This window comes from Sceloporus undulatus, chromosome 2, assembly GCF_019175285.1.
Source record: "Sceloporus undulatus isolate JIND9_A2432 ecotype Alabama chromosome 2, SceUnd_v1.1, whole genome shotgun sequence".
NCBI lineage: Eukaryota > Metazoa > Chordata > Lepidosauria > Squamata > Phrynosomatidae > Sceloporus > Sceloporus undulatus.
This window is the reverse complement of record NC_056523.1, coordinates 128,829,529-128,857,451: the sequence shown is the minus strand read 5'-3', so window position 1 is coordinate 128,857,451 and position 27,923 is coordinate 128,829,529. Positions and strand designations below refer to the sequence as shown.

The following is a 27,923-nucleotide window of genomic DNA, read 5'->3' as shown; positions in this document are numbered from 1 at the left end:
CTTAAGGGATGTGCCAACCTGTATCCTCCTGTGTCGGTACTGGCGCCGGCTTGGAGCTTGGAGGCCGTACTGTCCGCACTCCAATCCAAGCCCTTTGAACCGATGGCCACAGCGGACTTGAGACTATTGACTTGGAAAACCGCCTTTCTTGTGGCCATCACCTCTGCCCGCCGTGCGGGCGAATTCTGTGCCTTACGGAGGGACCAGCCCTTCCTGAGGTTTCACAAGGACAAGGTGGTCCTCCGGACAGACATTACTTTCTTGCCAAAGGTTGTGTCTGCTTTCCACATGTGCCAGGACATTGTGTTGCCTTCTCTCGCATCCAACCTGACTTCGGATGCAGAGCGAAGCCTACACTCTCTTGATGTCAGGAGAGTGCTGGCTTTTTACTTGGACAGAACTGCTGCCTCCAGTCGCTCCGAAAGACTTTTTCAAATGCTACTCGGAGCCGAAGAAAGGGTTGCCTGTGTCTGTGCAGAGGTTTTCCAAATGGGTGGCCGGTACCATCCACCTCTGCTATGAACTCTTGGGCAAACCTCTCCCTGGCAGGGTTCGGTCCCACTCCACAAGGGCAATTCCTGTCGGGGATCCCCTTGGAGGATGTCTGCAAGGCTGCTGTCTGGTCCCAACCTCTGACTTTTATTAAGCATTATAGGTTGGACACCAGAGCCATCCGAGACGCAGCTTTCGGGAGGGCTGTGTTGGTTTCAGGGTTGCATTGATTGCACTATTGATGGTTTGTGTTTCAGCACTTATGTATATATGCCACTGTTTACATTCTGTTGAATGTTGGTTTGCACAATTTCTATGGGACTGGTCTTGCACGACCCCTTGTTCCCTTCTCAGGTTTAGCAATGTTATTGCTATGTTTGGTCTGTGCATGAACGAAAGGACTGACTCTTTTATGGTTCAAAGTGTTTATTGTTGCAATAAATATACCTTTGGTTTACCATAGCTTTGGTTTCAGGACACTCCCTCCGCCGCGTACCTAAGCTTGTCAGTCTAAACCCATTTTTATGATTCCCAGAGACCACGAAGAAGAAGGACAGGTTGCTTACCTGTAATAGTATTTCTTCGATTGGTCATCTGCGAATACATACAAATCCCACCCGTCCATCCCCTCAGTGTCCTGCTCTTATTGGCTCTTTCCATCGCCTGCTTGGTGGAAAAATTGCGGAACTGGGGAAAAGAGCGGGAAGGCAGGGGCCTTATAACGGGTGGGCGGAGTTACCGCCAAAAAGTTTCTATATGTTGCAAAGTAAACTTTGCCCAGTGATTCCAGTAGGTTCCGAGCAGCACTGCGCAGGCGCAGTGAAACCCATTTGTATGTATTCGCAGATGACCACTCGAAGAAATACTGTTACAGGTAAGCAACCTGTCCTTCCTCTGCCAACTTTTGATGCTCCCACATCTCAAAACAAAGTGGAGCAAAACTGCATGTCCATTCACTAGACAAATAAAACCTTATCCTTTCACTTGATGAACATCTATCTCCCTATTGGGGAAATGCACATTTTATCTTTTTGGCTTCCACCTAGAAACATGACAGAGGACAGCTGTGCAGAAGCACTCTGTTTCTGCAGATTCTCATACTTCTGGAGTCATGCTTGCTCTGTGACTTATGCCAATTTAACCAGTTTGACTGCTTCCTATAGCCTGTCTTACAACAAAGGTGTTGTTGAAGCCAAGTTGCAGACTCTACTGCACAAATTGTTTCAAAGACAAAATGCGGTTGGGATGGAAAGGAAAACCAGAGCACTGAAGGATGTGACTGCTGCAAACAGGGAGCTGAAGTAAACAAGTAAGGCTCTATGAATCCTGCAGCTATTCCAGCAAGGCATAACTGCTATTAACCTCACCCTTGGAACAAGACTGAACAAATGAGCCCCCAGCAATGTCCTTTCTTCTTGCTGAGCAAGATTGATTGAAAAACAAATTGGCGCAAATAAAGCATGAAATTAGATTAAAGCCTCTCAGTTGATGCTGCCAGGATAGAAATCAAGATTTGGGCAGCCTTCTGTGGGAGCTGAGGAGGCATCATTAATAAACCTGCCTGTGGCCCTTCCTTGTCCCCACAGTCTTACAACCCAAGAGAACGTACTCTGGGCCATGACACAACATCATTATAAACAAGCAGGAAGGTTTTCTCACTATGTTTGCTTCCTGCTCACAGACTGCCAAGTGATGGCTCAAGAGATTGCATTCATGAAGAGCAGACAGCTGGCAAACTCAAGAGTTCTGGATTATTATTACTCGGAAGAATACAGATTTCCAGAGAACTTCCAAACTGACCAATTAACAGCTTGAAGAGGGAAATGGCCTAATGTGATTTCTTCTTTGCTTCCTCATGATTCATGCAATAGATTATCTATCATGCCCACCCATTTGCAGAATAAAAAATGGAAACGTGTACTTCAAAATGAGTAAACAGATGTGCTGGACAGGGGCCTTTTTTCTTCACTCAGGCTCTGCACCAAAGTAAAACTAGAAGTGAGGACACAGTACTTCCTTTTCACTTCTGGCTGATTTTAGGTTTTTTCCCTCTCTTGGGATTTTTATTTTGGTGGAAAAAATGGCGAACAGGGGGTGTTGGAAAGAAACTGTATTTTACAGTGGTTCTGATGTTTCCTTGGTTTTTTACTTCTATAGGGTGAAAAATTTGGATTTTTGCAAGGGGAGGCTTGGAGAATTTTTGGATGACCTGCAAATTGGGATGGGGAGGCTAAGTTTTTACTCCACTGTTTTAGAAACACTGCAAGGCCTCCTACATTTAAAAAAAAAGGCTTAAAAATTTAAAATATGGAAGGTGCACTTCTCAAGGTTCTGATGAGAGGTCTGTGCAGCACTCAGTCCTGGTTTTAGAAGTGGAGAGGGAACTGCCAGTTAGATGCAGCGAGGGAAGTCCAGTGAGACTTTGAAGAAGTCATAATGTGGATGCTTGGAAAGAAGCAAGCAGGAGCTTTTTTATATTAGTACAGGGCTGATCTGGATGGACCCAGACAACCCACAGGGTAAATAAAGTAAGAATTTTCATTGAGCATCCCTAACTCTACTCAGGTGACATTCAGATGTGACCTGGATGATAGTAGATATTGCTGCAGCACAGAACCCTAGGACTTCACAAATTTTGTCTGGCCTTAGCAGTTTGTTAAAACTGGCTACTGTGCTATTGATAAGTATGTCATACTGTCCAACATTTCACAAATGAAAACATTATATGTGGGGCAAGCAACATCACATTATGGCCAAGATGGCAAAAGTTATTCATGAGGAAAAAGACACAATCTAGTAGAAGCCCAGCAGTTTGTTTCTACCTAAGGCCAGTGGCATCACTAAGGTTGGCATCACCCACAGCAGTAATTCATTATGTCACACACACATACCCCATTGACATACCATACCATACCATACCATACCATAGTGAATCCTTAGTAATGTTTTTTGTACTAATTTACTTATAAATTGTAATTCTCATATATCACTAAATGTAAAGATAATAGTTGTGACATGGTTGACTGGCCGAACCCAAAGGCTGCTCAACAATGGCTCCTTTTCATCCTGGAGGGAAGTGACCAGTGGGGTGCCACAGGGATCTGTCCTGGGACCAGTGCTATTCAACAGCTTTATCAATGACCTATATGACAGAATTGGGGGCATACTCATCAAATTTGCAGATGACACCAACTTAGCAAGAGTAGCAAATACCTCTGAGGACAGGATCAAAATTCAAAATGACCTTAATAGATTAGAAAGCTGGGCCAAAACTAACAAAATGAATTTCATTAGGGAGAAATATAAGGTACTGCACTTAGGGCAGAAAAACAAAATGCACAGATATAGGATGGGGGACACCTGGCTGAATAAAACTACACGTGAAAGGGATCCTAGTAGACCACAAGTTGAACATGAGTCAACAGTGAGGTACGTATTCATGCAGCTAAAAAGGCCAATGCTATTTTAGGTTGTATCAATAAAAGTATAGTGTCTAGATCAAGGGAAGTAATAGTGCCATTCTATTCTGCTTTGGTCAGGCCTCACCAGTTCTGGGAACCATCATTCAAAAAGGATGTTGACAAATTGTAGCATGTCCAGAGGAGGGCCGCCAAAATGGTGAAGGGACTGGAAACCATGCCTTATGAAGAAAGACTTAGGGAGCTGGGTATGTTTAACCTTAAAAAGAGATGGTTAATAGGTGATATGTTAGCCCTTTAAGCATTTGAAGGGGTGTCACACTGAGGATGGAGCAAGCTTGTTTTCTGCTGCTCCAGAGATTAGAACATGGAACAATGGATGCAAGCTACAGGAAAAGAGATTCCACCTCAACATTAGAAGGAACTTCCTGACAGTAAGGGCTGTTCGACAGTGGAACACACTCCTTCCTCAGAGTGTAGTGGAGTCTCCTTCCTTGGAGGTCTTTAAGCAGAGGCTGAATGGCTATCTGTCGGGGATGCTTTGATTCCTGCATTTCTGGGAGTTGGACTGGATGGCCCTTGTTGTCTCTTCCAACTCTATGATTCTATTATAAACAATTAGCAAAAATAAATTTATACCTTTAAATCAATGATCCCCAAACTGTACCCTTTAAGAGATTTTGTACTTCAGCTTCCAGAAGCGTCAGCCATGTTAGCCAATAGTTTGGGATTCTGGGAGCTGAAGTCCAAAACCCTTTAAAGAGCACAGTTTGGGGACCACTGATTTAAATAATGATATCCTACACAGAGAATAAATGTGTTTACATATACATATTTTCATGTGGTTAAAGTGAAACTTTGGAAAAATGTGACGTTTTGGCAAAAACTGAAGGCCTGCCTGGGAAGAGAGACTGGTCCCTAGCCTAGACCAAGGAAGGCTTTCTTCTCTCTCAGTCGATTAAGTGTCAAAATGTATGAACACTGACTCACAGTTATAACATATGAACATGCATTGCAGCTGATACAGGAAATGCTTCCCAGAGAGAGAGAAGTGATGGCATGGCGAAATGCGGACAATTTAAGGGGGAAAATAATTTCATCTGGAATTACAATGCAACTATTCCATGACTGCTTCAGTCAGCATGGATGAGCTCAGTGTTTATTTTAAAATTGTACCCAATATGTGTTGTAGCTGCCAGAGGGTGTTGCAAATCCAAAGTTATTCTACCACTATGACAGTACACACATACCCCTCCCTCCCACACACACATATGTAACTGACAGCAGTGTCTGACCAACAGATTTTCACTAAAGAGCGTTTTCCATTCATCATGTTTCCTGGTTTATTCCACAGCTATAACACTCCATATTATTTTGCTTTTTCATGGAGTGCATGCCAGAGTTTGGGAAATTTACTTCTTTGGACTATATCTCCACTGGCCATATGTAATGGGTTTCTGAGAGAGATAGTTGAAAGAAGTACATTTTCAAACATGACCAAAGTAAATTTATATCAATATATTCCTTCTTAGAGCCAGTGTTGAGGTAAAAATATCACACTATTTGGGTCCTTCCCCCCCCCCCCCCAAAATAGATGAGGCTAATTTACATGTCCCATTTTGGGACACAGATATTATTTTGTCATCATAAGTGAACTTTCTTCACCTCCCATAGAAAATCACAATTATTTGTACATTGGAAACCTGTTGTGAAATAATGGAGAAATGACATATCACAATGCATTATCTATTTCAAATTAAAATAAAGAAAACTGTAACTTCTACTAGAGAGTGGTGTTTGGGAGGAGAATGGAATGCAGTTGTCAAGGACAGCCACACCTGCTTCCTTGCCTTCAAGCTCCTATCAAGATGTTCTATTGTTTGCCAAGTAACCATGTCGACCCACAAAACCAAAGCAGAATAAAAGGGCTCAAACTGAGAAGCAGGGTGTGTGAAGAACTTTGTCTTGCATTTGACAGCAAGTCATAGCCCCTAGTGGGTGCTTTCTAACCTCTGGCACGACCTTTGCCTTTCTCCATTGTAAGGGGGGCCCATTGTGAAATATTCTTGTTGCAAGCAGGGGACAGTGTTAACTTGCTGGACACTTTTTTGGGCTACCTCCCATTGAAGACAGTAACTAGGGAAGGGGTGGGGGGAGGTTCTGCTGAGATGCTTTGTTCCTCTGTAGACTGGAGCTTGAACACCATTCTGTGGTAGCATTCTGTGCCTGTCATTTTGCTGTTTCATCACATACTTTCCACCTGTCCCAATCTGGCAAAGATAGACAAAATTAACCCTGTCACTTTTCCAACTGCTTTTCAAATATTCCAGTTTCTCTGTCCTCCTCCCTAGTATCCCCCTTTGTCCTCTATTCACTTCAGTTGATGCAAACTAAGTTTAAAGTGCAAAAGTAGTTTACACTCATGTCAGTGAGGGGAGAGGGAAGGAAGGAGAATCTTGCCCTTCCCTGTAGTGTCAGGAAAAGCAACCTCCTGCAGCCTCCCCTAGCTTGTGTTCTTTCTCATGATAATGTTTGCCATCTTGACCACAGTATGATATTGCTTGGCCACACAAGCCCACTTTTCATCTGTGAAATGTTGGAGGCTATATCATCACAATAAGGGCTCAAAAAGGTGGAATCACTAGGTACTTTGCATTTCAGATAGCTGCTGCTCCTTCAGGCCCCAGCAACAAGTTCACCTAAGGAAATAATTTTTTATTTTAGTCCTTTGCTTCAACTGCATCTCAGAGCTGCAACCACCTTGAACACTCCTGATATCATCTGATTTTAGAAGCTAAGTAGGGTCAAGCCTAGTTAGTACTTGCAGCAGGAACTAGCAGGGGATACCATGTAATTTCAGGGTAGGGTGAGGAAAGACTCCTACTTTAAAACATCAACGGTGGGTACCAATCAAAGGGGATTGTACTGGCCTCAATGGACCAATGAGCTGACTCAGTATAAGACAGTTTTCTTATACTTTCAGTATAAGACAGACTGAGTAAGGGCCATGAAAAGCAACATAGCTAGAAAACTACAACTTTCCTGGTGTTCTTGGTAATACTGTTTCAACCAACACCTTCCAGGAATTAAGCCTGGAATCAGTTGGGCCAATGATTCAAAAGCTAGACTTGGTAGGTGACCTATTTGTCTTCTGCACATCTTGTGGTAAATCTTTTCTCAAAAATGTCCTATATACATATGCACATGCATTTCTTGAAAACATCTGAAAGTTTCTTATGTGCATTTAGAAAAGACCAGGTAAAACAAGTGGCATTTACTGAAATGCAAACAAGCACTGGATTGAGGTTCCCCATTCATATTTTTGCTAATAGAGGCACTGTACATACTGGCGTATGCGGCGCCCCCGTCACATGCTAGGGGTTGGCAGAGGACGCAGTGTCCATACCAGCCTCACCCCTAGCATGTGACAAGGGCACTAAAATGGTGGTGCCCTGTACACACTGGCACTGCCATTTTGACGTAACAGCCGCATTGCATCCAAATGGCGCAGCGCGGTCGTTACGTCTTGGCGCCACTGAAGGGCGCTTGTGGTGCCCTTTCAGCAGTGCCGAAAGGAGCGCCAAAACAGAGCTCCTTTCGCACCGCGCATTGCTGTGCCAGCGATACTGAAGAGCCCCTTTCTCTCTCTCCCCGGTCGGATGTCCTTGGGTCATGAAGCCCCAAGGACACCCCTTTCCAGGCCGCGGGGAAGCAGCGTTTTGCTGCTTCCCTGAGGCCTGGAAAAGTGGCGGATTGGGGCCTCCGGGGCTGCCGCTGTGGCAGCTCAGGCCCCGATCTGTCGGGGAAAGGGGCAGGTGCAGGCCGCCCCAAAGGGGCAGTCTGTATCCCTCCTATATGCCATCTAAAATTACTCCAAACCACTGGGCTGCAACACTGTTCCAGAACTTAACATGTCACATATAAAACATGGGACATAATTCTATGTTACAAAGTATGATAATATTATTGACAATGTCCTAATTGTCAGGAAAAATACCCAAATCCTTTCTCCATATTCTCTTCTGCCTTTTCCACTCAGATTAAGTTTATATGTATCTGCAGTTCCAAAACAAGGAAAAAGGAAGTCCAAGCACAGTTCATCGCTAAGGGAAGAGTGAGAATGTTCCCTGCAGTGTGTCCTCTGGGCTGTTGTCCTGTTCAGCTCTGCTCAGCCCAAGCAGTTGCGTAATTGCATTGTATCCCATCTGCAAATGAAGCATCATGATAGCCAAGATAGAATGTGTCATATCTTACAGCATTCTACTCCTGTGCTTTGTGGGAACTGTTAGGAACCTGATAAGACCTACAGGAAACCCCATCCCTACTTCATAGCAAAGAATTGTTCCAGTTAATATTTCCAGTGCCTCCCCAGAGTTTACAGATTGGCCTTTTGAACAGCAGCTGTTCTACACTCCAGGAAAGTATCTGTGGTCAGGGTGGATTGACACTAACAGTAAATGGGAGGGGAAAGGTGGCAAAAAAAAGGGGGGGGATTCCAGAGACAGGATCATGCTGGACATCATACCATGGCTCACACACAGGGTTTATCACACAGAACAATCGGTTTACAGCACTAAAGCTAGAAGCTGAAATAATCAATTTCCATAATCATATATGGAAGGCACTAATGAGACCTAATGGAAAACAACTAAAACAATGATAAAAGCAAGCTAAAATACACAGAAAAGACTGCAGTCAAATAGAAGAAGAAAAAGAGCAACCTTCCCAAACTCTCTTAACTATTACCTACTGCCACAATGGAGAGAATGCAGCATTCTTATATCACAGAATCCTTCCTGCTGCTCTAAACATACAGGGAAGAACTTATGTGGTAGAGTTCCCTATGATATGCAGGTGGCAGGCTGTATGCAATTGCTCTCCCCAACCAGGTATTCTCATGGTGCTTTACGTTACAATCCCCATCATCCTCACTCATAACTAATGAGTGACATAATCGAAACCGTCAGGGAACCAAGTTGGTGAAGGTTGGTGTACAGATTTTAAGAATCACCACCAATACCTTGAACCAGGCCCCGAAACTAATTGGGATGGAGCCAGTGAAGCTGTGTCATAGTTTCAATAAGGTCTCTGTAATCTGTGAACTGAAACATTTCATCCCACCAGAAATTTCCAAATTGCAGCAAACCAGCTTCCAACTCATGAAGCTCATACTTCATTTGAGATTTTTCCAAAAGAAGGACTCTGCAGACCAACAGTCAAAGAGTCAAACAGGAATCCCCCAGTACCACCTTCTGGGCTTGCCAGAAGGAGCAAAGACACTGTAAAACAGTGCATCTCAACCAGGTGGCCCAGAAGGATACTGTGGGTGATAGTGCCAAAAGCCATTATGGGATACACTTCCTCAGGGTAGCTTTCAGGGAAGGTGATCCACCAAGGTGACTGAAGTTGTCTTCAAACCAAATTTGAAATGGATCAATACAATCAGTTTTATCCAGGGTTGTCAGATCTCAGGGTTGTCCAATTTTCATAGGTCAACTCCAGACAGAGACATGTGTGTTTATGCATGCACACTTTCAAGTCACCTGTCAGCTTATGGCAACCCATAGGGTTTTCACAGCAGTGATTCAGCTTCCACATCAGACAGGATCTGGTGCCTTTTTAGGCCTTATCGCTACTCCATACTTTCTCTTTGTAAATATAGCGAAGTGGATTAGTTCAGTGATTTCTTCTCTTGGGTTGCATAGGTCAGAGATGCCTGATAGCACAGTGTGGACACTGATACCAGTGGACATCCACACTTATGCTGATAGAAAGTAACATAGTGTTGCAGAGCCGGAAAACCTTTGGTCCTAAAAATGTTATGGGCTTCATCTCCAAGAAGCCCAAGCCAGCATGGTCAATGGAAAAGTAGTATGCGTAATAGTCAAAGAGCCATAGGGTTCCCAGGACTGCTTTAGGTGATGGAATCTGAATCGTGCCATAGTGCCTAGGTACCTATACTATGGACAAGCTGTCAAATCAAAATATAGGAATTCATTCTCCCTGTCTAATGTGGTGTGGTACTTAAGAAATAAATTTGCTCCTGAAATGCTATATCATGCACTTTGAGTCTCATCGCCAATCAGATTGCTCAGTTTGGCTGAGATTCCCCTTTGCTTTTAAAGAGAAGGTTTATTGAAGCCTTGTGCTACAATCTACTTCTGAAAAGATGGATTGTTTTATTGTAAATGATACATGAAGGGGAATAGATAAATAATAATATTTTAAAATTAGGAATCCAGGAGGTACCATCAGGGGCATTATTCATGGGTTGCAGGTTTGAATCTTTGCTACTCCCACACCAGAATGAAAACTTGTAGTTCAAGTTCAAATTGAAAGTACCAGATAACTGTGCTAATGAACAATGATCATGGTCATGATGTTACTACTTTAAAAATGTGTGTGTGCATGCCAATTTGTCATCTATTTTACCAATTATCTGTTTAAAAATAAGTAATCTGCCTCTTTTCATGCTTCACCATAGTGAAGAGAAAGCAGAAGCCATGTATTCCTGTTCACTAATCACATGACAGGCACTCAGACATCCCAACCCATCCCATCCCCATTTTCTTCCTTTATACTGTCTAGTAGTTTGAGAATTGGACTAGAACACTGGGAGACAAGGGTCTGAATCCCTGCTTGGTGACTTTGGGCAAGTCATATTCTGTCAGCCATAGAGGATGGCAAGGGCAAACCCCTTCCGAACAAATCTTGCTAAGAAAATCTCATGATATGATCACCTTATGGCCACCATAAGTCAGAAATAGCAAGAAGGCACACAACAACAACAATTATAAAAGGTTATTTGTATTGATACAGATGTGTGGAAACCTCATTCACACTAGAGTTCAGATCCCAGCTCCTTTCATGCCCTTTGCCAGTGGAGACAGGCTATTGGCCAGGAAAGGGTTTCCCATTACATCTCACTTCCTGTCCTGACATGTTGCTAGTTATCAACATTTCAGGTGTCTTGACCTATTGTGGTCTTTTATTTGTGGGCTTTTACTGCACCTTTCTTCAGAGGTTATGATTTTGCAGGATCTAGAGAAATCAGCATTGTGTAATGGTCTGAGCATTCTATGAGACTCTTGAGGTCAGGGTTTGTTTCCCCACTCAGCTATGGAAACCCATGGGGTGAACCTGGGTGAGTCACACACTCTGAGGGGCACCCCTATAGCCAGGTGCCCAGTTTCCATGTCAGATGTGGCAATGAAGGGTCTACTCACTAGCAGCATTGACTGACGAAGGTAAGGGGCAAGCAGGGTCATCTGGGTTAACTGGGTTTGCTGTGGAGTTTTCATTAAACTCCACTGCAAGTGGGGGTCAGTTTGACCTGTGTTAAGGCCCTTTCACCCCAGGATCAGGCCAGATTCACTGGTCTGCTATGATCCCGTCCAATTCTGGCCCTGGGGTTTTGGTCTATGTCATCCAAACAAGATAATACGAGTCTGAGGGGAGTATGGGTTTTTTGGCCCATGCAGACAGCCCAAAAGGCTCTGGAACTCTTTTTTTTTTTTTGGAGGGGGGGTGGGCTAGAATGCTCTTCCCACAAGTTTTTGAGAAGTAAATGTTTTTAATGGATGGGCTTTTAATACATTGCTGTGCTTCTTTAAACTGCACTGTTTTAAAATTGGTTTTTAAATCATTTTAATTGTATGTTTCAAATACTGTAACTGACAAATTTAATTATATTTTAATGTTTTTGTATGGTTTCACTAGCTAGATAGATATAGATATAGATGTTTTTATTTATAAATCAGCTGGATTTCTGGTTTGGGGGTAAGGAATTTATTTTATTCTGAAATGACAGAAGTATGACAATGTTTGCAAAGATCCCATACAGTAAAAAGCCTTGAATCATTTTCAGCCTCAGCATGTTAGATACAGAAGGGTTTTTTTAACACACACACACACACACCTACTTACCTATATCCTGCCTTTCTAGTATTTACTAAAGGTAGTTAACAGCAGTGAAAAGCCGTACAATATATATAAAAAATATGAAATGCAATGAAGAGATAGATATTATAAATAGAGCCAGTGTGGCATTGTGGTTTGAGTGTTGGACTATGACTCTGGAGACCAGGATTTGATTCCCAGCTCGGCCATGGAAACCCACTGGATGATCTTGGGCAAATCATACTCTCTCAGCCTCAGGGGAAGGCAATGGCAAACCTCCTCTGAACAATTCTTGCCTAGAAATCTTGCCCATGATAGGTTCACCTTATGTTTGCTATAAGTCAGAAATTATTTGAAGGCACACAACAACAACAACAATTAGATACTCAGTCCTGCTTAGACCTGAAATCAGTGTTTGTGCATGAATGACCCCGTTGATCTGGATCTGGATCTGCTCTAAGTGCCGTATCCCTAAGCATAATAAGTCTCACAGTAAACATACCTTGTCAGAGAAACATAAACTTTTGCAAGCAATTGAGAAAAAGAAAAAAGAAAAAACCCAACTTACCTGCAGGTTCTTCTGTGCTGCTGGTCACAGTAGTGGGAGGAACTACAGGAATCTCTGTGGAAAAGAAGAAAAAGTGGACAGCAAAAGGGAAAAGGAGGAAGTTATCTTCTCCACCAAAGGAATATATGTGGGACATTTTCAAAGAAAAAGAAGAGTGACGGCCAAACCAATTTACTTGTAATTAGTGTCCTTCCCCAATAATTTAGTTACATTTAATTTACCCCTACAGTTCTGGTTTGCAGTCTGAGAAAGGATGTCACATGGTTCACTTACTAATTCATGCTGTACCATATGCTGTTGCCTTTTGCTCTGTTGCAGATGTTGAGGCAATGATGCTGTGAGTTAGGGGGTGTACAGACTGTCACTTTATGCCGGCCTGTACATGGACTAAGGCTAGATAAGGGTGAGCATTTACATGCTCAGAAACCCTAGTCCACCACCTGGGCACCATTTTGGCACGCGCCCATTCAACAGTGCACACCATGATGATGTCCGTTGTGTGCAGTGTTTAAATGGTGCTGTGCACTGCAGCCCTTATGGAGCCCCTTCTAGGGTGCAAATAGGAGCTGCATTTCACAGCTTCTATTTGCACCGGGTTGGGGCATGTCATGTGGCTGCGGCATCCCCAATCCAGTGCTTCCAGGGGCCGCACAGAGATGGCCCTGAACGGGCTGTTTGTACAGCCCCTTTGTGGGGAGGAGAGGTTTTTGGGAATCATAAACTAGCAGTTTGCAGCAATCAGATATTTTTAAAAGTAGTTTGACTACATTTGAGAAGCGGCATAATGAAAAGTTACTTTGAAAATGTGACTACTGTATACCAGTAACTAAGTATCTTTGGGGGACTTGGTTTTATAACTGTAACCAAATATTTTTTAAAAAATAACTTTCCAAGCTCTCTGAAAAAGTCATAATATCATGGAAGAAAAGTGACTGTGTAAATAAATACTGAATGTCCAGGGGAGATATTCTCTAACTGTATGCAAAGGCCTTAATTCTAGATGAGTTTTCATCACCATTTTCACCTTGTTTTCAACAGAGGCTGCCATTTAGCTTTCACAGCCAGTGCCTCAGTGGATTCAAATGAATCGGGATTATATCAAAAAAGATCAATGAGTGATTTTCTTGAAGCCATATCTGTTTGAGGAATAATCTCTTTGCATTTCCTTCTGGTATGTGTTAGGACCCCACACTGTATGTGATGTAGGAGATCTATGATAAGATCTTCTGGCAATGTTTTCTTTAAAGGATTTTAAATCAGCATAGTCTTCCTAGTGCTTTGAAGTATATAAAAAAAATCCAGGCTACCCAACCACAGATTTGTCAAAGAACATGTGGTTTGGCTTGTGAAAACAGATTAAATTCTTTAGAATATGTGCTGGGGGAATAATATAGCTAATAGTAAATCAAAGAACATAATCCATCAGTTCAAGGTGCAATGCCATTTGAAGTCAAACTGCTTATCATGTTAGAACTATATTTAAAATGTGCCACCCCAAGTGCAATGACAATCCTATTCTTTGAGCACACAGATTGTGTCCTAAAAAGATGCCATGTGTTCCCTAAATTTTATTGAGTGTAGGTCACACAGGGCATGCCTACATCCAGAGCTTGTACACACTGAAATTCTGTGTATTTGTGTTGACCTTCTGTGCAAAGAAGAAGAGAGAGAGAGAGAGAGAGAGAGTTAAGAGGAGGAGTGGAGGGTATCCTTGAAGTTCTAACCCCCTTCACAAGCGTGGGCCTTCACAAATGAGGATCAGGCTCACTTTTAGCATATCCAAAAATGACTATACTGTTCAAACAAATAGCAACATGGATTACCTTTGATTAAGCATGTACCTAAAATGTGTGGAGTGAACAAAAGAACAACAAAAGGATGCTATGGATTGTTCCTCATTACATTATTTTTATGATATATCAACATGGCATATCAGGTGGTGATAGTAATTTTAATCCAAGGTATTCAGAAAGCTCAAGTCAGTGTCCTATAGGTCCTCCCATCCAAGCACTGATCTTACCTGATTAGCTTCAGCACGTTTGTTGCATTGTATGCTTTCAAACCTTATACAACTTATTGACCAACAGTACTAGATGTCTATTCCAAATTAGAACTTGAAATGCATTGTCATAACATGGATCCCGTTTCTGGATCTCATTGCAAAGACTTGATTCTTTCAACCATGATGGTCTTTTTCTGCATGAGTGCTAATGAAATGATGCATTGGGCCTGATTTTTTTTTTTTAATGTTACTTTTAAGAGCTGCTGTAGATCATGTTTTGCTTTGAATGACAACATTCTTTAAAGACAGAAAGAGGCAGTTCCCAGTACAGTATTGTTAAGATGACAATATTGTTAATATCTCATCTACAGCATCATAACCCTAAAATCAGTGACAAGAGGCAGCAGTAGGAACAGAAGAAGTGAACAGAGTCGTTGTTATGCTTTTATGACCCCATGACAACCGGCAGCCACCCCAAAATTTTAATATGTATTTAGGTTGCTATTTATTAATCCTATTTTCTCATCCAACTCATGCCTGGCCTTTTGGACTCCCTAATATCACTGGGAGCCAAGTTTATCTATCTGTCCTTCTCTCACTTTATATTACACCCACTTCACACAAGTAGCCACGAGTCTCATTCTGATGCTAACACTAGCTGTGTAAGCAAAGTTAGAACATATTCATTACATATGAATTAGTTATGAGATAGAAAATTTTACAGAAATTGAATCTGCAGTTTACTGCCATTGTTATTTTACTAGTTATGTTTTAAGCCAGGGGATCTGCATGAAACAAATCACCTTTTCTTTTTAAAGACCTAGTCAGATATGCCACAATTTAAAATTGGGGTGTTTAATTCTCCAGTTCTTTGTTCCAGTTTGTCTCTGGGCCCAGGGTATGTTATTATATGAACTGGTAGATTAAGTTGTCATAGTCTGCTGCTACTATTTGGTGATAGTAGCTCTTAATGATAACAGATCCAAGCTATACAGCCCCTTTAGAGGAAAAATGTTGACTACACTCAGCAGCCTGCCTCAGGCATAATTAAAAATAGCAGCAGTTTATTTCTGGCATTGCTACAGAGCAAATTAAGTACTGATGATGTCTCTCACTGAAAAGGGACGGGGGGGGGGGGGCAATCAGGCATTGAAGAGAGCATCACATAAGTGAACCTGGCAACCTTTTGTTTATGTGAGTATTTATTTGTAGGCACATAATCTAACACGTCTGAAATAAAATCTGAAATATTTATAAATATATATACATAAATGCATGCAAAATGCACAACACAAACTAGACACATGGCACACAGGGCTACTGCACATGTCACAGCTTTAACAGGTACACATTATAGAGTCAGATTATGTACTTTTTGAAATTATAATAATTTATGATCTCAACCCATGGCGACCCTGTGGATGAAACATCTCCAAGAGTCCCTGTCCTCCACTGCTCTGCTTAAGTACTGTAAACTCATATCCATGAGCTCCTTAATAGAATCCATCCATCTAGCATGTGGCCTTCCTCTCTTTCTACTTCCCTCCAGTTTTCCTAGCATTATTGATTTTTCCAGTGAGTCCTCCCTTAACATGATGTGCCCAATGTACAACAGCCTCAGTTTTGTCATCTTGACTTCCAGGGAGATCTCTGGCTTGATCTGCTCCATTTGTTTGTCTTTTTGGCCATCCATGGGATTCACAGCACTCTTCTCCAGCACCACATCTCAAATGAATTGATTTCCTTCCTGTCTTGTTTCTTAACTGTTGAGCTCTCACATCCATACATGGTAATAGGGAATACAATGGCTTGTATGATTCTAACCTTTGTGCTGAATTGTACATCTTTGCATTTTAGAATCTTTTCTAGTTCTTTCATAGCCGCTCCCCCCATTCTTAATCTTCTTCTGATTTCCTGGCTGCAGTCCTCATTTCTATCAATGTTTGATCCCAGATAAGAGAACTCTTTTACCACTTCTATTTTTTCATTGTTTAGGTTGAATTTGTCAAGATTCTTCATTGTCATTATTTTTGGGTTTTTTTTTTAATGTTCAACAGTAGGCCTGCCTTTGTACTTTCTTTCTTGATCTTTCTTAGTAGTTGCTCCAGGTCTGTACTTTAAAGGTTGCCATTGGTTGAGATCAACCCGAGGGCAATTAACAACAAGAAAAAGTACATATATGTCTTTTTTTGTTACTGGTCTCTGCCCTCCACTGTGTATTTCCTCTGTATGGTGAAATGGGAAGAGAAAGTGTGTGTGTGTCTGTTTGTAAAAACTGTACTTTTAGTGGGGTCACAGCATGAACCTATAATGAGTACCCATCAAAACTGTCCATCTAAATTAACAGACTAGACAGTGAGTCTATCCTATTGTTAGTAAACAGGCCAGACTCAGTCAGGATTAATTCTGTTATGGTACAGTTGTCAGAAAGAGCATCCACCTACTTATGCAGGGGGCAATGGGAGATCTGCTTTGCTGGTAACCTTTGGCACATCGGTTGCAAGTGATGCCTGTCACGCCATCTTTGCAGGGACATTGCCCTGTAGTTTGATTACAGGTTTTTCCAGCTGCACCCACGGGATGGCAATCACATGCTGTGGGGGGAACACACAACAAGAGGATCAGAAGTTGGGGTTGGGAAAGAAGGAAGGATTTTCCACAGAGAAATGCATTATCAATGAGCAACAATATCACAAGACAGCAGAGAGGGATTCTTGTGTGAGAACAGCCATTGTTCTCCTGCTTCACTCCTTGATTGCAGCCAATATCTTTGCCTATGTGAGTGCTTTAGACACAAAGCCATTCTCCCAACCCCTCAGACTAAAAAGAAACTAATGGCTGATCAGTATCAGCTCTTACATCAGACTATATGAGAGACATAGGATTACTAACAACTTTTAAGGCAGATGTTTGCTGTGTGTTGCCCAATGGATTCCAATACCACACCTGCTTGGACTCAGAATTATTTCTTCACAATCCAGTTTTGCACCATCATGATTTATCAGTGGCAGCAGAAAGCCTCCTCTTCCATCCTTACAATTGGCTCCCAGTTATCACAACTGATGGAAGAGTAGGGATAGCTCACTTATCTCTCCAGGTTACTGAAACACCAGTCATGGTTTAACATAAAGCTGCAACAGTCATGAACTGAAGTTGTGGTCAGTTCTGCTAGTGAAATGCCTCCTGGAAAGACCAGGCCACACAATGGCAACTCTGCTTCATTAAACCAAGGTCAATGGGGTGGTAAACTCATACTAAAGTCTAGAATCCTGTAAGTAGGGACGTAGCCAGGATTTTGGGAAGGGGAGGTCCAGACTAAGTGCCACCATTATAATGGGGCTTGGGTGCGGCGGCACAGTGGCACGCACCATTCATTGACCCCACAGACCCCGCCCTTGGCTACGTCCCTGCTGTAAGTGACTTGGCCCCTTATTACATAAGGGATGTTGTGCAAGGAGATATCCACTGTCTTCTTGTTCAATACTTCTTGCCCTGGTTGAACAACTGCAGCTAGGGAGGGTCTCCCAGGTGCAACTTCTATCCCCTATCTACCTACTAGCTGTGGGGTGTGCCCAGTTATACCTGCCCTCACTCTACCAGGAAAGATGGAGAAGGCAGGGGGCAGCAGCTGGTCCTTTACTTTAAAGTTGAGACTAAAAACCCAGAATGGAATTACTGTATTATGGACATGGAAGTCACCAGCTGCCATTAGCTTCTTCTGGGTTCAATCAGCTACATTTATATTAATATGGTCAGAATTCAGTTGGACACTTACAAATGTATAGCCACCCCCCCCCAAAAAAAAAAAACACTTACTGGGCAGTAGCCACAACAATAAATAGGGATCTGTTTCCCTGCCAATTGAGTAGCAGCTGATGGGTGTACCAGCCTCCCCTCATAAGTGCTCTCCATTGCCACAGGCAGAAGCAAAGTCCCTATTGCAATTCTTCACCAGAGACAGCTTACACACTGGCATTTGTGAAAAAAGGGGAAAGGCCCCCAACAACTCCAGTATCTGCTGCTCTATAAGTGACGATTAAGGGAATCAGAATCCCCATGTATCCCTTAAACTAGTGTGTAAGTAGGGATTGTGAATATGAAACAGTCATAAATGTGTAACTCTAGATTAAGCATCGAAAACTGCCCAAGTGAATTCCAGCCTGTTTCTTTAATTAACACCATGTTGCCTTATTAAGTTTTTGACATGTAGATTATTTGAGTATCTCTTTCAGATCTGTATCATTTCATGTATAATATCTCTGAAGATATTCTGCAACAAGTGAATATTTTAATTTCTTAACATAGTCCATTGTTTTTATTATAACTTTAAGCTGCCCTGGGGTTGTGATTACTGGTCCAAATAAGAGAGGATCTTTTCTGTTCTTGTTTTTCTGGTGGCTTGCTGCACTGTAACAACATACAATGTTTTGAATTGTATGGATATGTATTTCTATTATTACTTTTGTTCAATGGCTCATCAATTTCACCAGGTCCATTGTACAAATTTATTCCACAAGAAACTCAGCAGTCAGAGAACATTGTACACCAAGCCACTGTGCACCAAGCCATTTGAATCAGCTGAACAGAATGGATATGAACATGGTTGCAAATAAGGTCTTATTCACAGGCAAACAGATAAAACAGTATCTCAGATGCATGAACCACAACTATCCCCTCAGTATTTTTCCCTCCATCTCTACCATAGCTCTTTTCAGATGGTGGCTGTTCTGAGTCCTGCTAACATTTTCTTTTCTAAAATAATCTTTTTCCTGAAGCCAAATACCAAACATATGACAAACAAGAGCATCTGTACAAGTGCAGAGCTCCTGCACTCCAGGAGCTACAAACATGTGCACCACAATACAGCCACAAAGCAGGGAACCCCTGAATATTTCTCAACCATTTTCTGACTGGGCTGTGTCACAGGGGAAGTCTAAGTAGACAGGCCAGCATTATGTTCTGGGAATCACACCGGAGGTCAGATTTGATTCCAAGAAATCTATGTCCTATTTATGTCCAGATGTCTTTCTGGCCTTTAGGAAGGACTGTGAAAAGACTCATCCTTGTTTCTCCCCCCGCCCCAAGATCTTTCTGTTTTATATTTGACGTGGAAGGGAAAACATTACAGGCTTTCATAAATTCCTAAATATCCAAGAGATGATGCCCTAGATCCTTTGATGAGAAGTGCTGGGGGGGGGGAGGCTTTATGTGTAATCTAGCCTTAAAGACCATTATCAAGCCTAGGGAGGAAATCCACTGCCTTGTGTCCTCCCATCCCTTTATGGAAACAGAAGGTTAGAGCCTTCAGCTTGAGGAGACAAGAGTGGGGAGTTCTTGGGGAAGAAACCACCTGCTAGAATTGAAGTTCCAGAACATCATCATCTGAAGCATAAAGGGCCTAAAGGGAACGAGACATGGCTTGATCCTTTCTTGGACCTAAAACTGTACTAGATGTAATCTGGGTGGAAATGTGTGTGAACCATTGGCTTCTCTAGAGCTTTAAGACATCTGCAACATGAGTAGATTTTTGGCATCAGTGTAACTTCAGTGTACTGTTAACACTGCATGTAGAAAGACTTTTAGTTTACTGGATTAATATTCAAGGAGCCAGGACGGAGACCTCTGCTGTAGAAGTTCACACAGATGACAGATGAATGACAAAACTTCCCCCCCCAAAAAAAAATTCAGAGCAAGAATTGTTTTGTTTTGTTTTTTGTGTTGTTGGTTTTTTTTAACTTATTCTCCTTTGCCTTCCCCTCTCTTCTGCTTTGTCTTTCTTGGCTCTCCACTCCCACTTCCAGTTTTCAAGCACATTGGGAATTAATGCTAGGGAATCAGCACTATTATGTATAGTGAGTAAAATACCAGTAGTTTTAGATAGACTAGAAACAAAGCATTTTTTAAAAAAGGGGGGGGGGGGAAGAATGTAATTGGAAAAACTGCAATTCTGAGATTGCAATCCTAGGCAGAGGTATATATCCTGTCAGCTTCAGTGGGGCTTACTTTTGAAGGTGTAGGATACAAGCTATGAGCACAGTAAAATTCTTAATGTAAAATAAATAAGATGCTTTGCCCTTCAGTATTCCTCCTTGGTGGACTGGTGGTAGCGGTATATTCACCTGTGCTTGCCTGGTATTTAGGACTTTGTCCAAAGTATTTCAGAGGAAGGTTTATTAGGTCACCCAAAATCAACTGGCAACTTGAAGGCACATACACAAACATACATACCAAATTATGATTTATCTGCAGAAGAACTAAGTCTGTCAAATAGCCATGGCTGGGACTGGTTATCAACAATAATTACAGAAAACTGATTTTTGTTTTGAGATATTTTGTAAAGCTGATCTGTAAAACTAAAAAGACACGTAAAAGTGCCATCATGAGTGCAAGGAGAGCCCCAGTGACAAAGATTTGAGACCTACACACTCTCCAACAGAAGAGACCAATCAACATCAGAATGTGGTCAAGATGGCAAAGGTTAGTAGAATACACAAGATAGGAAAGGCTGCAGCCGTTTGCTTTCACCTGAACCTACTGGGAAGGGCAAGACTCAAACACTTTCTCTCTTCTCCCCTTTGCTGAGGTAATGGAGTGCAAACTACTTTTGTGTTTTGAACTCAGTTTGTACTAATGGAAGTAAGCTGAGAACAAACGGGGAGGAGGAGGAGGAGGAGGAGAGACAAACTGGGACATTTGAAAAACTGAAATTTTGCCCAAATGAGATGAGCATGAAAGAACTTAAACTTGCTCAAATGAAATGCAAGTAAAATATCAGGAGCACAAAAAAGTATTTGAGGAGAAGGTCACTAATAGCATCAAGGCCAACTGTAAACAATGCTTTAAAGATATCAGGAATGGGAAACTACCCAGGGAGGCAATTGAAACACTAGATAATAATGAAATTAAAAGAACTCTGAAGGAAGATAAGGAGACTGCTTGTCGAGCAGCATCACACCGTGTCTTTGTGCAGTGTGTAGACATGAAGCATCAAAGAGCCACAGAAAGGTCACAATAGTAGCAGCTAGTGTGCTGTTTCTGCAGCGCAAAAAGAACCCCTTTTGGCAGCTTCTTTTTGTGCCATGGAACTGCTGGGTTGGGGGTGTGGTGTGCGGTTGCTGCGTCCCCAACCCAGGGCTTCCAGGGGCAGCACAGTGCCACCACTTAGCGGCAGTGTGCCAAGCCCCTACATTCTTTGGGAGCAGGTATAAAAAGTGATGCATACAGTGGCAAATTTTTCCTCTCAGCTTCACATATACACTGATGGAATGTGACTTGGCAATGACTAACCAAGAAAGGAATTTTGCAGCAGATGGATTGATCAAAATGTCAATCCAGTGTGTGGCAAAGCAGATTCCATGTTGGACCTAATTAAAAAGGGAACTGATAATAAAACAACCAATATTATATTGACCTAATACAAATTCATGGTGTGAGCAAAGCCTGAATACTGTGTTCAGTTCTGCTCAATGTATCTGGAAAAGAATATTAAAGAGCTGGAAAAGGCCAAAAAAAAAAGGCAAACAAAATGATCAAGGGACTGGAGAAACTGCAATGTGAGAAAAGGTGGTTTAGCTTAGAAAAAAGGCAAGTATACAATAGAGATTTATAGAGTTGTGCATAGATTTCTATGTATGGTTCTGAAAGCTGGACAATGAAGAAAGCTGAAAGGAATAAAATTAAATCATTTGAAATGTGGTGCTGGAAAAGAGTTCTACAGATACTGTTGACTGCTAAAAAGACCAACAAAAAAAAAAAGGGGGGGCTACAGTAAATCAAGACTGAATCCTCCATTGAAGTGAAGATGATTAAACCAAGATTTTTGTACTTTTGCAGTATCAGTAAATGAGATCTCACTAGAAAAGGCTATAATGCTTGTTAAGACAGAAGGCAGTAGAGAAGAAGACCATATTCCAGGTAAATAGAGTCAATCAACAAAGCCACAGCAGCCCTGAGTCTGCAAGACCTGTGCAGGGCTGTTGGTGACTTGGAGGTCTCACATTCACAATCACAGGGTCACCATAAGCAGAAGTCAACTTGACAGCAGTTAACAACAGAGTTGTGGATAGCATGGAGAAAACAGAGAGGGAGAAGCTTTACTCCCTCTTATAATAATAGAACTTGGGGCCAGTCATGCACTGAAGCTAAATACTGCGCAAACAAAACAAAGTAATTTTTCAGACACTGGAATTCACTGCCACAGGATGTTGTGGCTGCCAAATTAACTGGCTTTAAAAGAGGAATGAGTAAATTCATGGGGGATAAGATAATCAATGGTTACTAGTCAGGATCACCTCCAGTAACAGAGGCAATATAGTTCTGGAGACTGCTTGCTGGGGAATGTGAGATGGAGGGTGCAATTGCACATGTGTCCTGCTAGCAAGGTTCCAATAGGGATTTTTTTTTACTACACTGTGAACAGAACACTGGATTAGACAGGCTTTATGATCTGATTGAGTATGGTTTTTCTTGTACTCTTAATTTTTCACAGTGACTTCATGACTTGGAAGTTATACTTTTCCAAACATTTTAACCCAGTTGGAAATACTTTGTTTCCAAGTTAGCCTGGAGAAGAGAAGGTTAAGAGGTGATATGAAGGGATGTCATATTGAGGAGGGAGTTAGCTTGTTTTCTGCTGCTCCAGAGTCTAGGACCCGTAACAATGGATGCAAGCTACAGGAAAAGAGATTCCATCTGAACATTAGGAGGAACTTCCTGACAGTAAGGGCTGTTTGACAGTGGAACAAACTCCCTCGGAGGGTAGTGGAGTCTCCTTCCTTGGAGGTCTTTAAACAGAGGCTGGATGGCCATCTGTCAGGGATGCTTTGAATGAGAGTTCCTGCATGGCAGAATGGGGTTGGACTGGATGGCCCTTGTGGTCTCTTCCAGCTTATGATTCTATGACATTTAGTTTTAGCTCACATTCTTCCTCTTTTGGTAGCTTATTCCAGAAATGCTATTTGAACTGTGCTGTAATATAATTTCACAAGCCCTTTGCCATTGAATTTTATTAATAATTGTTATCAAGGTCGTCATCACACTTTCATCATATTTATCATCAAGAGTTCGCTTTTGTATTGGGTTTTACTTCTGAAATTGCCATGGTCATTTAACAAGAAAAGGAAAGGAGGAAGAATTAATGAACCTGACAGCATCCTATTTAATCTGGAGGTTTCAAAATGATGTGCAAATATCTAGAGATCAATATGTTTAACAGAAAACTGGTTTGGAGGTTTCCTCTAATTTCCTTTCACAAAGGAATGAATGCAAATTCCTGCCCAAGTGCAAATGGCAGCAGCAAAGATTGCTCTCAAGGTGAGAAAGCTGAACAGCAACCTTTTCCTGAAGTTATGAATTTTGGCTGAGAATCTGTAGAGTAGAAATTTAGGAGAAAGACTGACATTCTTAATTAAAAGTTTAGCTGCATTAAGCTGACTTGCTGCCTTTCCATATGTTAAATTCCACTGCTCCTCACTAGGTTTACATTGGCAAGTGGAGCATGAGTGCATTCATGGTTCATATCATTCATCATTTTTTCATCAAAAGCATGGAAATCCTTTCCTCAGCGTGCTGAGCAGTTTTACAGTAATACTATAAAACCCGAGAGGAGCTCTGTTTCAATAGAATTACATTAGTATCAGTAGCCTGGCAAATTTCAGAGCTGAAATTAATCAAAAGGGCTTAGAGGACCCAGTCCACATATAGTGCACAACAGATATATAACAGAGCTGGGGTTTTTTTATATAGGAAAGAGATCTGTAGCTTCCCTATCAGCCTCACTCTTTCAGAAACAGTATGAGAAAAAGATCTAATGAATTCAAAATAAATGCCATGTTTTATTTAGTGGGAAACAAAAGTTGACTCTCATGCTACATATTTTGCTTCAGGGGAGCTCTGTGAGAAATGTGAGAAAACTGAAAATCATATGTGTTTCAAAGTTTTGACAGACAAAACCAAAGCTACAATCTGGCCTACTTTTAGAAAGTTCATCCCATTTGCATGATCAGACCAATTATTTATATTGTGTATAATAACACCTGACACATTTCCTGGTACAAACCCAGAAGAATAAGCAAGAAGCACTGCTTTATGCAGGTTATCATATTTTCAACCCTGCACTCATGCTCAATATTGATTTGCCTTTTAATAAATGGATGTCAGTCTGTCTGTGCAGCTCCATGCATGCTTGCTCTCCTCCAGCATGCTCAGCCCTTGAAGAGAACAGGCTGGCATCTGCAGATGCTGCTGCTGCTAGATCAATATAACAGAACATGACATGCTTACTTGGGAGATACATTATCTACACAAGATTTTAAGAGGTTAAGAATTGCTGATAAGCAGCAATGCTTTCCGACTCCCCTCCCCTCTTTCCTTTGTCATCTAAAAACTTAGATATTGCAAACACCACAAATGGAGCCCAGAACATGACATTGCCTATGAGAATAAAATCAGCACTGTACAAAAGCATCAGCTTTTTACAAGAGAATACCACAGGTGTTGAAAACTGTGGTCACATATCCAATTTGCATCTAAGAGAGATTTCAGAATATGCTGAAGAGAGTGAAATGGTTGCTTACCAATGAAGTATGTCCAGAGCTCCATCTAGAAGCTTCTGATACACAGAAAGTCCACCACCTGTTGCAAAGGAAGCAACATAGGGATAACGTCCTGGAAGGTGAAGTCTGGAGTGGTAATGTTGAACTGTAGGGGAGCTGGGAAGTGAGGGGCTCGTTCTGCTACTAGGAAGAGTAAGGCAATCCCCTGAGGAGGAAAATGCTGGGGGCAGCAATGACATCCCATTCAAGACATTCTCCTTTCTTGAAGGGCAGAGCTATTTATGTGCATCACACCCCCAAAATAGTCTGCTGCCTCTAGGTGTGGTGGAGGATTGCCATATTTAAAGAAAGATCCAACAGTCCACTCAGCTTCAGTAAATGGAGTAGAGGAGGGATGCCATTTTGTTTTTTCCCTCAGACAGCAAAATTCCTTGAGCTGGGTCTGGAGGGTGTGATATTGTTTTGTAGCCAAATGATCACACAGACTGTGGATGAAAACAAAATAATGTAGTGTTCCCACCCAAATATTGTTAAAGATTTGTTGGACTGTTGAGACATTAAAAGAAGCACTATATTCATCTGAACCTGGAAGATTTGTTAGCAGTTAAGCCTCCTGCAGACTTAGGGCAGCAACAACCCTTGAAGGCAGACAGGAAGCAAGCAAGCAAGCAAGCCATGGCCCAGTCCTTGCTAGTCACATCATGACCACTCCACTGCAAGCACAACCATTCTTTTTGGCATTAATTTGTGGGACCTGATTTCTACCCCCCTCTCTCACCAAGATGCCGTCTTGAATCGTTGACATTTCATTTCTGCCTTTGGCCACCCAGAAGCATACGGCTGCTTGGCTCCTTTCTCACTTCCCAACTGTGCCCCAGTATGCCTTGGCATGATCCCAACCTTGCCACATAATGTGATAACCCTGCTCAGTCTGTCATCTCTTTTCCTGTTGTGTGGCTTGTTTCCAAGTTGCAGTAAAGGGCTCATCATGCTTGCTGGCCTATCAAAAGTTTTTTTCCATTTGATTCACGTTGGGTTCCCCATACGGTAGAGAACTGGGAGAGACGAGTTACAACTTTCTTTATGAAAAGCTTAGCAGGGCTGAATAAATTTTGAAACAAAAGACAAGGATACATAATCTTATATGGCATATTCAAGACATCTTTTTTCCATTTTAGTTTTTCTAGCACTGCTTTAGTGCAAAAATATTAACCATTTTATTCATCTTCTGTTTGTTCCTGTTACAATATTCATATTGTACATTATTCTGCTCTTTTTTTTTCTTTTTTGGCTTCTATCCTGCTGAAGGTTAAATAAAACTGCAAATTAGGCATTTTGCACATTTCCCTTCTGCCCATCATTGAAGTGTTCTGGAACTTTAAAAAAAAAAAAGCTAACAGAGCTGTTCATTTGTATTTCACTTACAGAGTTTTAAAAGCAAATTGCTCTTCATTCATTGATTTTTTTTCTTTTGTAACTCCAAGGATTACAGTGTTCTTTTCAGAACAAAAATCTGAAATTAATGTTAATGTTTCTGCCAAGTAGAACTTCTAAAAGAACACCACTGATTATATTGAAATGTTCCAAAAAGATATTGAAGTTTGACAATCCACTATGTATTTCCACAGTGCATTTTTAAAAGGAAGAAAAATAACCTCATAATGGAGTCATTTTACTTTCTTCCAAAAAGAATGCTATGCAACCTCTGGGTAAAATGTAATTTTCAGAGTCACATCTACTATGACAGTGTACCTTCAGGTAACTCAGGTCATAATCCTATACCCTGGAATAAATCCACTGAACTCTTTGAGGCTGGCTTCTAGGTAGATATATATAAAACTGAACTGTCAGTCTCCTCTTGTTGTTTCAGCAGTAATGGTATTGACCATTCAGAAGTACCAGTACCAATAGCAGAAGCACAAGGGTGAGGAAAAGCAGTTAAGCACAGCATTTCTGTTAGAGTGAATAGATGAAACTACATGGTTATACACAAACACCCCACATGGACTCTTAACAGCATGGCAGAGGTTACAGGTTTATACCAGTCAACATAAATCCACAAGCATGATCTGAGGTTGTTGCATGCTTTCTAGATAGAGGGTTACATCATGTTTATTCTTGCAAGAAACTGATTTTTTATTAGACATATTTGTTGAAATATATTAAGTGAAAATGCAAATGAATCACAACAAAATGGTTGAAAGAATCAAGTCTTATGGAGAAACATTCTCTGCTCTACAAAATGGAAGGTGAGTTGCAGGTAAAGCAAATGACAAATGCAACGGGTTAATGTCTTAATCTGAACTGTATTCAGGAGAGATTAGCCTAGTGGCAAATTACCTACTGAACTGGAAATTAATATTGTTACTAGTAGAAAAATGGCTGAAATTTGTTAGATGGTAACTTTTAACAACCCAGTTAATACTGTATATAAATTTATGCCCAAAAACTGACCTCCAAATCCTGGGTTGTCTTATATATTGGTCAATATGATAAAACCGATGATGGCAGCTCATTCAGTGACCAACACACACACCACATATACTTTTCTTTCCACTTGCTCTCTGTGCCTGGAAATGGGCTGCTGGAAGTAGTGGGAGTGCAGGGTGATTTTTTATTTCTATAGGAGCAGCAGCTGATCCAATCACAAACACACACACCTTCCTCCATACTTTCCCTCCCTACCTCAAAATGGACCTGAGAAGCCTCAAAGTTTTACCCTCAACTTATCCATGGGTCATATCAAAATCCGTAACTTTGGACCTAAAACTTGCCCTCAGCTTATACATGTGATTGACTTATAATCGAGTATATATGGTAATTCTCTTTGGAAAAGTTGTACCCCTGAAGAATTCTCCCTTATGTATAATCCCACATTAGGCAATTTACAATTTGATCAACATTTTGGAAAAGCAGGTTACAAATAAACTATATTATTATTATTATTATTATTATTATTATTATTATTATTATTATTATTATTATTATTA

General features: G+C 41.4%; 1 protein-coding gene across 2 annotated transcripts in view; it reads right to left on the bottom strand.

Moving 5' to 3' along the window:
• The window catches only part of NTN1 (netrin 1), a 176,257-nt gene that overhangs the window by 32,450 nt on the left and 115,884 nt on the right, over positions 1-27,923 (bottom strand). The window contains exons 4-5 of one of the 2 annotated variants that reach the window (XM_042451108.1): positions 16,825-16,974; positions 12,379-12,432 (exon numbers count right to left, since the gene is read on the bottom strand). In XM_042451108.1, the coding sequence (XP_042307042.1) occupies positions 12,379-12,432; positions 16,825-16,974 (204 nt within the window). The remainder of the gene's footprint in view (positions 1-12,378; positions 12,433-16,824; positions 16,975-27,923) is intronic. The other variant, XM_042451109.1, reaches the window with a different exon arrangement.